This window comes from Numida meleagris, chromosome 1 (assembly GCF_002078875.1).
Source record: "Numida meleagris isolate 19003 breed g44 Domestic line chromosome 1, NumMel1.0, whole genome shotgun sequence".
In the NCBI taxonomy this organism is placed as follows: domain Eukaryota; kingdom Metazoa; phylum Chordata; class Aves; order Galliformes; family Numididae; genus Numida; species Numida meleagris.
In genome coordinates this window covers 152995226-153006279 of record NC_034409.1, presented here as the reverse complement: position 1 = coordinate 153006279, position 11054 = coordinate 152995226, and the positions used below count along the sequence as shown (strand labels likewise).

The window sequence follows — 11054 nt, the reverse complement described above, 5'->3', positions numbered from 1 at the left end:
TTCTCCTAGTCCTTAAAAAGAGAGCTGTATTTTGCCATTAACCATACACACAGGAGATGCAGGTAGCAACTCATTTCCGCTTACAGAAAAGTTACGGAAAGAAAAGTGTTGTGACAAGTTGAAGTAGAAAATATTCATCTTAAATAAATGTTAAGTACTTCTGAAACACACAAAAGTCTAGTGCTATCCTTGACTATTTCAGGAAGCGGCTTTTTTCTTGATCTTTCTTTCACTTCTCTGCTGTGAGGGTGCCCAACCCTGCAGTCTGTTCAGCCAGCATGCCTACTTCATTCCAGCAGCTGGCTCAGAGTGGAAGGAGCTTTGGAGCAGTGCAATCCCAGCTCCCTGATGGCTGGGGCTGCTGTCGGGCCCAGCTGCGCAATGACAGGCTGAGGGAGCTGGGCTAGTTCAGCCTGGAGAAGACAAGACTCCAGGAAGACCTCATTGTGGCCTTCTGATACTTAAAGGGAGCTTATAAACAGGAGGGAAAACAACTTTTTACACAGGTAAATAGTGATAGGATGAGGGGGAATGGTTTTAAACCAAAAGAGAGGAGATTTAGAATAGATGTTGGGGAAATTCTTCACTGAGTGGTGATGTGCTGGCACAGCTGCCCAGAGAAGCTGTCGGTGCCCCATCCCTGGAGGTGCTCAAGGCCAGGTTGGATGGGGGCAGCCTGAGCTGGTGGGGGGCAGCCCTGCCAACGGCAGGGGTTGGATGATGTTTAAGGTCCCTTCCAATCCAAGCCCTTCTAAGGGAGCTGGGAGGAGAGAGGCCTGGCACCAGGCCTCAGGGGTTCAGCTCTGGGAGTTACGGGATCACCACTGGAGCAAAGTTATGAAGAAACAGCAATGCACAGGGGAGGAGACAGAACCAAAGCAGTGGTTTCTGTGCGGTAACAGTGGTACTGAAAGCAAGACCAGAGCTGGGTAAATGGCCTTCAGGTGCAGCAGGAGGCACCGGGGCTGAGCTATGCCTCAGCTCTGCCCCACACCTGAGCTTCGCCACTTGCTACAGAGTGTGTGAGCTCGCAACGTGGCCCTCACAGCCTGCTTCCCACGGAAGCTGTCGGCCCCGCGCTACCCCCGGGAGCCAAGCTCGGGCAGGAGCAGGCCCAGGCCCAGGATGGGAGCAGCGGGAGCTCCGGGCCGAGCAGGTGGCGGGGCCCCGGCGGCGCTGAAAGGTGCGATTGTGCCCAGCAATTCGCGGTATGCGGCGGGGCCGCCCCCGCCCGGTGGGCAGACGGGGGGCACGGGGGCGCCGGGGGCCGCGGCCCCGCAGCCCCTCCCGGACGGGCGCGGTGTTGTTTTACAGCGAGCGGCTTCCTGGCATTCCTGCGGCCGCCGAGCGCTAGCGAGCTCCCTGCCGGGAGCGGGGGGAGGAGGAGGAGAAGGAAGGGGAGGAGGAGGAGACGGCGACGGGAGCGTTTAAAGGCGGCGGCTGAATGACAGCGGCTGCTCCCCGCGCCCGCCCCGGCGGAGGACCGAGTGCTTGCCGCCCGCTGTTTCTCCCGGCCATGGACGGCAGAGAGGATGCCGAGTGCGGCTGCGAGGAGGCGTTCGCAGAGGCGCGGAGATGGGTGGAGGTGAGACGCTGCCCGGCTTCGTGTCCCTCGCCCCGGGACTGTGTCCCCTCTGCCTGCTCCGGTGCTCGCTGCCTCCCCGCCCGCAGCGCTGTGTCCCGCCGAGCCGGGGGAGCGGCTCCCCGAGTTTGTTTCTTTGCGAGCGGCTGCTGCTCTCAGCAGGCGTCTGGGTCTCGGCCCGCTCCCCTCCCCAAAGCCCCTTAGAGGCCGGCGGGGCTGCGCGCCTGTAGCTGAGGCTCGCGGTTTCGGAGTGCTTGCCGTTCTCTAAGTTACTTCTTCACCGCTCTGAGGCGGCTGGGATTAAAGGCGCTCCTCTTCCTGCCCTGAAGATTTTAGGAAATACTAACCTGAAGTCAGTCCCCTACTTCTCTCTCTCTGCCCTCTCTGTTTTTCCCTTTCTTTTCTTTCAAACGCTGGGGTCTGGCTGCACGCAGCCTGTCATAAGAGCGTGCCTTCCTGCGCTCGGTCGCGTATTTGCAGCGGGGAGAGGCTGAGAGCGGCCGCACCTGAGCGCGGGGCGGGCACAGCCGTGGCCGTGCGGGACGGGGCACGCCGGGACAGCGGCGGGGAGCGGGTTGAGGCGGTGTCACGCCGGCTGCCCGTCCTCCTGGGACAGGCTGCGCATCTCAGTTGTTGAACGGAGGGCACTAAGCTTGGTTCTGGTGTCCTTCCTCTCGTCCGCTTGAGGTGAAGCTTATGCTGTCGGAAGGACGTTGCCACTAACTTTCAGAAGAGTGAACGTTCAAAGGAGGGTGTTTGTTACTCTTCATCCACGTCTTTGCGAGCTTTCCAAAACCTGTCTTCGGGCTGCTTGGTTTTCTCTGTAAAACAATGACATCTAGTGCTTAAAGTCTATTGAGGATCGTCAGGGAGCTGTGAGCCCGGAGCACGGCAGGTACGGGTGTCATAGAAGTGCCTCAGGTGCCCGTTCTGTACTTGCCGTCCATGGGTTTCAGCAGTTAAAGCGGTCCTGATTTTCCCGCGTGTGTGCAAGCTCTATCCACAAGCCCGGGTCACTAAAGCACTCCTCTCTCACGTGCGTATTTCTTGCACTGCCTCTTCTGAAATTGGCAAAGCTTATTTTAGATGTTTACAAAGTGATATAATGTCACCTTTGCAAGACTACTCTTCTAAGAACCCAGGAATTTATTTTTCCTTTCCACTTTGCTGTTGGCTGGTTGTAGCATCCAGCAAAGCATCTCTCCACTGACCAGCAGCACGTGGGAGTGATAGGCACGCTATGGAAGAGTAAAGTCTGTGCTCTTGATTCTATGGTGCAAAGTCAGCGTGTGCTCAGCTTCCTCCCTGCCCCATCAAATGTGAGCTCTTACACTTTGTTTCTGCAGTGTGAAAGCTTTTCTCATTTTAAAGTAACTTTTAAGCTTACCCCCCGGGGAAACTTTTATTTTAAACAGAGTGACTTGTAAACCTGAAGGTATCGATAAACAGGATGTTAAAAATTCTGTAGTGTCGAAGGGAAATGTAAATATTTATTTCAGTATGAAGTGAGGTTTCCATTTCAGAGGGTCTGTTGTATGGCTCCGCTCTTTAAATCCAGACAGACTGAAAGCACACAGCCAACCATTTCCGTTCTATAGGAAGAATAAAGATATTTTTAGAGTAATGAGACGTCCTGAGGTTTTGTGAGCCTTGGTGCAAGCAGTGGTACGTGTGTGATTGAGAGTGAAACCTGAAGCAACCCTCAATCCTAATGATTCAGCAATTAGTTCTGAATGTCAGGCAGATTCCCAAGTAGTTATAGATTTTTTTGAATGTTTCGGTAAGGTTTTGTATGCCAGTTTCCCCTAACCCCAGAGGAAGATGAAAGTATACAAATGCTAGCTCATATATTTTTAAGGCAATGAGCAAAATGAGTTCTCTGTGAATTGTTGATATTTTGCTTTGCTAATAAAAATCAGTGTCAGCATGCTTGTGTATTTCAATAAATAGCTTTTTAGTTTCTCAGACTTAAAAATAAATAAATTGGTTAACCTGAGCTCCAGTGCTGGAGCTGAGGGTGATGTGTGCTTCTGTTATGGGAATGAGTGTTTGCCAGGTCTTAGGGGGTGAGAGGGAAATGAAACAAAAGGGGGAAAGAAATCCTGTACCTTGAAACGCTGGAAACCATTCTTTCTTTTTTAAATTATTTTGTTGTTGTTCAGGATAATACAGACAAGGTCTGTAGTCTTTACGAGGCCACGTCCCCAAGCCTCTTATAAAAGAGGTCTTGTGTACTGTGGAGAACTGACGCGGGATGCTGCTGCTTGTCTCGGTATACAAGCTTCTAATTGGAGGCGATTAGTCACTCTTGTGGGTTGATGGCCTCACACATGGACTTCAGTGAAAGAGTAGTTATTTTCTGTGCAAGACTCTGGCTCTTGCCAGGTGCCCCTGTGCTGATGGCTTTTGCTGAGCGTAGCCTTGGTCGATGCTGTTGGGTTCTTGCATCTGGGCTTTGGAGTCTTCTGAGCTGTGCACATAACAACTGCGACTGCTCAGAGTCATGCACTGCTCAACCTTTATGGAGCACTTCTCCTGGGCATGTGGTGTGTGCCGAGACCTGAATAAAGCACTGAAATAACACAGCTTAGGACTGGGCTCTGTAAGGTAGAGCTGTGTTTGCCAAAGCTAGAAGTAGCTGGGCTTTACTATAATTTTACTATGCTCTGTTCCATATTATAGCTTTAGAGAGCTGAAGCTATTTCTAAAACCCAGCCTTCTTCTCTAGCTATGAACAAGCCTACATTGCCAAGGCTGCTTCCCTGCACTCAGCCCGAGATGTGGGAGGGCAATCCGAACACTTCCTCTCTGCAGACCCCCACCAAGTCCGTGTATGCACAGAGAGCTGGAACGTGGGCCCTCTCCCCAAAACACCCAGTGCTGTGTTAGAGGAGCTCAAGTGGGCTGTTTTCTTGTAAAAACCACTCTGCTTTACACTCGCACTCTGTCTTTTAAATGAACCCTAATCTTCAGGTGAATGTCTATGGTTTGAAATTGTTTGCTAAAGTAACCTGAAACCTGACCCGCAGTCTGTAAATCTTTACTTAGAGTGCCCTGGGGCAAATATCGCTTGGATTTCTTTTTCCTTTTTTTTCCTTTTTTTTTTTTTTTTTTCTTCTCCCCTCAAAGTAGCCAAGTGCATGCCATGTGCAAATCCTGTCTGAGAGAGAGTGGGAAGCGAGCGTGTGCCTGAATGAGTTGCTGGAGTGAAGCAAAACAGCTCCAGGAAAACCAAACAGAGCAACAGAGTGACTTTGACAAATCGATTGAAGTGAAAACAAGGTGCTGGGCCAAGCAACTTTTAGTATTGCAAACTGTTAGCCTCTCACCGTCTGATATTCTTTCCCACATGGCTGAGCTGGGGTTATTGAAGTTGGCTGTCCTGAAGGCTACTAATTTCATTTGATGCTGCCATCGAGAGCATCAGTCTTGGGACTGCAAATGGAATCCATTAGTCCTGGGTCTGTTCCTCACACCGTGTAACAGGAGAGGCCTTTCTGTCACTAACACTGTCCAGTGTTGATGGAGAGGGGCATTTTGCTGCAGAGATTTCTGGAGATAAGGTTTAGAGAGGGACCCCAGTGTACCTGAAGTGCAACCAAGACAGCTCTGCTGTTCCAATCTTGCCCATGGCCATTAAATAGGCAATAAAATAGTCCAGCACTACCTGAATGCTCTTGTGTGTGTGAACAACTTCATTTATTACTGCATTACGGTGTGCTTTTTCAGAGTCAGAAACAATCTTCCTTTGTAATTTAAAAATATCTGTCACATTTTGCATGTTGTTTTTTGGCTTTTACCAGGAAAGAGAAGTGCATACATGCACATGCCCTTGCCCAGAAAAGTTGAAAAGCAAATTTGAGGAGCTGCTTGGAGGAAAAGGTCAGCTTCAGGATAAAACTGGAGAGCCAGTACTGCTTACTAAAATCTTTTGGTTTGGACTAACAGTATAGCAATCAAATCCAATGAATGGTTTCTGACATGTGGTCACCAAATGCTTCTATTTGTTGAAACCATTCGGAGCCTGCGTTTCTACTGTATATTTTTATGGCTTCTGCAAATGCAGCACAAGGTCTAGCAGGAACGTTTTTCCTGTATTTGCATAGAGATCTTACCTCAGTGGTTGTTTGGTTTTGTTTTTCCCCCAAGCATGAATCTAATGCATACAGTCTGGGATGGCAGATGGGAGAAGTAACTGTAGAGACAGAAGCTGGTCCAGACGCATCTTACTGTTCCAAGCCTGTTCTCATAGGTACGTTTATTTCAGTGGTACTAATTCCTTACGAAAAGGTTTTTCTTGGTTCTGAATAAGGTATTTTCAAGTGGTGTGCAGAAAGCCTGTCAACGTCCCAGACAGCGTCCGAGTGAAAAATCTTTGGAAGAAAAGGCAAGTCCTGTATATTGTGTTGCCTAAGCCATGTCTAATAGCGGCTAATTCTGTCAAGTCATAAAACCTGGGTGGGCTGGGTTCTGGAGAACTTCTTGCAGCACTCCAGCCAGAAGTTCTGGCTCACTTCTGCATAAGGGGTGTATTTAAGCCTCCATTAGGTATCTGCGTCAGTACTTCATTATTGTGTGTAGGTTCTTGGCAGGGAGCCCTTGCATGGAGTAAATTTAAGTGTATCCAATTAATATACAAATGTGAATTGATACAGAAGTATACACGCTGTTAAGTACGTACTATAGGAATGTAAATCCTGGAAATAATGTTTTCATTGGCTGCAGACTAGGAAAGCACTTTGACAAAATGTCATATTGCTGGTATAGCAGGGATGATTTGGAGGGAGAGGGGACAGTATTTTTTTATCTGGTTAAGCATTGCTCTCTATTACTTTGTCCCATCCTCTCAGTTCTTGGAAAGCATGTCTGTGGAATACAGGGAGGCATGTTTGAGAGGAAAAAAAGGGCTGATTTTTTTTTTTCTGGAAAACAAGTAAAATTTATTTCCAAAAGTAGACAAGGTGGGTTTAATGTATCTTTATATAGATATATTTTTCAAGCTAACTGTACGTTCACATTTCTTAGATGCCTGAAGTCAGTCTTCACACAACTGAGTGATGGGCACGCATAGCTTTTGGCTGAGCTGTTTCCTTTGTGGACTGTTGCCTCTTTGTAGTTTTCAGCGTTGTTTTAAAATTTTATATGAAATCAGCATCTGCAGGCACTTTAAGGGGAATGATTAACTTGTTGAACATAGAAAAGTCTATGCCATATGCATATGGAAAATGTAGTGCTATTTAAGGAGCTCTACAGAAAACTTTGACTGGAGTTTTCTTTTGTTCTGTGTTATGTGGTTTCCAACTTGAGTCAGTTGTGGAGTCGCTATTGTTCTCCTCCTCCTTGCTTTTTTGTTTTATTTTGGAACTGTGACCTGATCTTCCTTTAGTTTCCTTTAGTTTCACGAGGTCAACTGTGTTTTCCTCTTGTAGTTTGAGGGAGGAGGTGAGATGATGATTTCCATGTTCAGTATGTTTGGTTTACAGTAGGCTTCTTTTAGCACCTTTTCTTTGTTAAACACTTTTTTTGGGTCCAAGTACTTTAAGTTTTTAAAGAGCATGTGGATATATTGCATTAGATTGTGTCTTTGCTGAGCTTTTGAAAGCACTTGGGTTTTATTGTGTTTTAAGAACCAGATACATTCCAGCTGTTTCTTGTACCTACCACTCCCTGTCTTTAAAGTTCTTTTCCCTCCTGGAGAAGGGAATTTTCTTTCTATCTCTCTCTCTCTCTCTTTTTTTTTTTTTTTTAAAGTAGGAACAAAATCAAACAAAAGAAAGTGTTTTTTGTTCTAAATGAGACTGACCTAAATTTAACTATCATTTATAAAATGGATTTTCCATCTGCAGCAGTTTAATGCAAGTTGGTGTGTGTTCTGAGACTCAGTGTGCTAGAAATGCTTCTGCTAATCTATGGTGTGCTTGACACACCTTTCATATTACATGAATTAGCTTGAAAGGAGTGTTTTGTTTTTGCTGTTTCTCACATATCTGAATGCTGTCAGTCCAAGGAAAAATCTAACTTGAAATGAATGCAGTGAGTAAGTTATTCTAAAATAAGTTCTTCGGTTGCTTGTACTGTGAGCTTCTGTAAGCAATTGCAAATCTAACTTTTTATGAGCCGTGCAACATTTTCTGTTTTTTTCTTCTCCCAGTGAAAAGTAAGACATATGGATATGTCTTAGAGTATACCAGTTTCCAGTTAAATAGTTGTGAAGCCTTCATTTGTGTTACACTTTGAAAAGAAGTGTGATTTCAACAGTGTCTTGCATTTGTGCTACAGAGCATCTTAGAAGGGCATGAAGTTTATGAGATGTGCTTTATTGTTTTCCAGTGCAGAATGTGTTGGCACTTTTTTTTTCCCACCATCTAATGTGAAGGTCATATTCAGCTCTGAATCGTTACTATTTGCTCTCTACAACTACCTGAAGGAAGGTTGTACTGAGGTGGAGGTCGGCCTCTTCTCACAGGTAACAGGGGTAGGATGAGAGGTAATGGCCTCAAGTTACAGCAGGTTGTTCAGGTTGGATGTTAGGAAAAATTTCTTCTCAGAAGGAGTGCTGAGGTATTGCAGCAGGCTGCTCAAGGAGGTGGTGGAGTCACCATCCCCGGAGGTGTTCAAGGAACATGTAGTTATGGTGCTGAGGGACATGGGTTAATGGAGGTGGTAGCGATGGGCTGATGGTTGGACTAGATGATTTTAGTGGTCTTTTCCAACTTTTATGATTCTATTAGAAGATAAACTCAAAGTGCTAATTTTGAGAAACAGTTACTAATACGTTGGCTAAAAAGGTCAAGATCATTGTCATATAATGCATCTTTAAATGAATATCTGGTTTGGAATAAATTCAAATAACATAAAGAAAATTTTATGCATTGGATCAGCCCGTCCTCCAAGAGTAAGCCCCATAATAGTGTGGTTTTTTTATGTTACCATGAGGTGTTGGTGAAGCTCCGGCACTTGGCTTCTCCTACCTCCTCTTTTGATGGCTGTGGCTCCAGTGATTTGGTTCAGCAAGTCCATCTGATGACAGAGACCTTCTTGATTGTGGCTTAGGTTAGTAGCATGTGTAAAATCAAGAAGAAAATGGGGTGTGAGGGGAAGCAATTGATTGGCTTTGTAGCATTTGGCTCCTGTGAGGTGATAGCCGTCTGTGCTCACACCAAGCAGGTGGTGGCAATGGCAGAGCTCATATTTTGTCGGCAGCTCTTTATTTGCATCCTGGCTGATGCAAGTTCTCCATGCAGGTGATGAAGAAGCAGACACCTGAATTTAGACAAGCCTGGAGGCCTCTCAAATCACCTGCTTCTGCTCATTACCTACCTCTCTACCTTATGTGACTTGGGAGCCATTCACTGAGTGCCTGGGGTTGAGGTATAAGCTAGACACCTGAATTAGGGAGGCTGGCTTATCTCCATAAATAACTTATTCAGGATTAATTTCATAAGGCTTATAAATACAATTGAAACTGTTTTAAATAGAAACTCAGCCAGGACTTTCTGGGCTGAGGCATTTGAAAGAATTTGATATGCTTATAAACCAGCATCCGCTATGGCAGAAGCAGCCCTTGCAGCTTGTTGGATTTCATTGTTTGGGAGATGATCCCTTAGATGGCGATGGGCTGACTGGCCCAACAGTTCTGCAGCAATCACCTGCCATTCATGGGCACAATTGAATCCCAGATCTAATCTCCAGCATTACGTGCAAATTCTTTCCTGGAAGTGCTTTATTGGCCCCGCTATTTCTCATTTATTTATTTCCTTCAGGAAGGAATTTGAAAAATCCAGCTTGCAGAGTTTGTTCTGAGACTTTCTGCATGCTCAAATGACTATCAGTTAGTAAATCATGATGCAATAAGGAATGCAAGCAAATGAAGCCAGATGTCAAAGTGACTGTGGAGAATATGAAGAAAACTTAAGATCAAGGTTTGACATTACGGTCGTGTGGTTTTTGTAGCAACAGCTGTTGCACTGCCTTGAAGTGCTTCTTTGGATGCTATTTCAGGTTAGGTGAAGCTGCATTTCCACTCCAGGAAAAAATTCTGTTCCTCGTTGTGTTGTGCTGTCTTTGTATAAATGCCACCACTCACAAAATGTACATTCTTGATGCACCTGAAAACAAAATTCTGAGGGAAAAATGAGCTAGACATCTGATTTTAGATTATTTTGCAAATAGGATCATAGAATTGTAAAACTGTTTGAGTTTGGAAGGGTTCCATAAAGGTTGTCTAGTCCAACTCCCCTGCAATGAACAGGAACATCTTACAGCTAGATGAGGTTGGTCAGAAATAGAAAAGGGTTGTAACAGTGATAGTATTTGTCTTAGCTAGCTAAAAACCTTCATATAATTTTTTTTTTTTTTGAAAGGCCAAGTGGGAATCTTCACTATGAGTTTTATGTGTTCAATAAAAGGTTGTATGGAATTGCTCTTATTCAGGCTGGATAAAAATGGGGTGAGGAAGATGGCAAAAGCTCCAGGTACAGATAGGTATCTCTCACAGACATTTGCCTGATGCTGTGAAGGGAAAAAAAGCCTGATATAATAAACATTGACTTAATGATTATTCAGGAAGGTGTTGCTTCACTACCATGAGCCTTGTGTGTGGACAAATTTTTGAAAGACAAATCCCCATTAAAATGCACAGACTAGGTTGCTCACTAATGACCTAGCTTCCGTGCATCTGATAAAATCAAAAAGTCCTCTGTGACTTTGGGATAGGGCTTGCAGACATGGGCTGTAATCTCATTTGGAAGCATCACTGAAGACTCCAGGAAGTTCTGCATGTCAAGTGTTGGTGGATACATTTGGGAACTTTGTGCTGTGGAGAAATGACAAGGGAGAGAGACTGGTAATGTGAGGACGAGAAATGTGCTTCTAAGATTCTTTGGAAATAGCTACTTTTTCTTCTTACAGGAGTGATTTTCTTGCTTTGTGAGTATTTTTCTAGAATGTATTGGCTTGAATGCATTGTTTTGCATTTGGGGCATTTAAAAGATGGGAGGGAAGGGAATGCTGTGTCAGACTATTCTAAATTTATGAATTTATTCTAATTCTCAATCTACTTTTTAATTTTGTGTTTGTAAAATTAGTATCTCATCTATTTTATCTACCACTGGGCATGAAAACCTATTGTAAGATCTGGCTGAAAGTGTGTGCACACACGATTCTTTCTTTCCTTCCCATTCTTCCTTACCTTCCCAGCTTGTGACATTCCATTTTTTCCAGTGGAATCTTTGATCTTTCCTTGTGTAAATTGACTTTCCTTGACATTTATAGTGAACAGGTTCTTTTCCTAAACTTAGGATGTATTGTACTGAAGAACAGTGCTGTTAATCATCTGGTTCTCAGTATGATGACTAATTTTGTCAGATTGAAAAACAGTCAGTGTGCACATTTCAGCAGCAAGATTTGGTCTTCACATGTGGGCAGGTCACTTGAAAGAGCTGTATCTATTAATCATGGCAACAAAATGTAG

General features: G+C 45.1%; 1 protein-coding gene across 6 annotated transcripts in view; it reads left to right on the top strand.

Moving 5' to 3' along the window:
* The window catches only part of LMO7 (LIM domain 7), a 130114-nt gene continuing 120484 nt past the window's right edge, over window positions 1425–11054 (top strand). For 3 of the 6 annotated variants that reach the window (XM_021417272.1, XM_021417252.1, XM_021417236.1), the window contains exon 1: window positions 1436–1585. In XM_021417272.1, the coding sequence (XP_021272947.1) occupies window positions 1445–1585 (141 nt within the window). In that variant the 5' untranslated portion in view covers window positions 1436–1444. Of the gene's footprint in view, window positions 1586–11054 lie in introns of all 6 variants that reach the window. The other 3 variants (XM_021417243.1, XM_021417261.1, XM_021417278.1) reach the window with 2 other exon arrangements.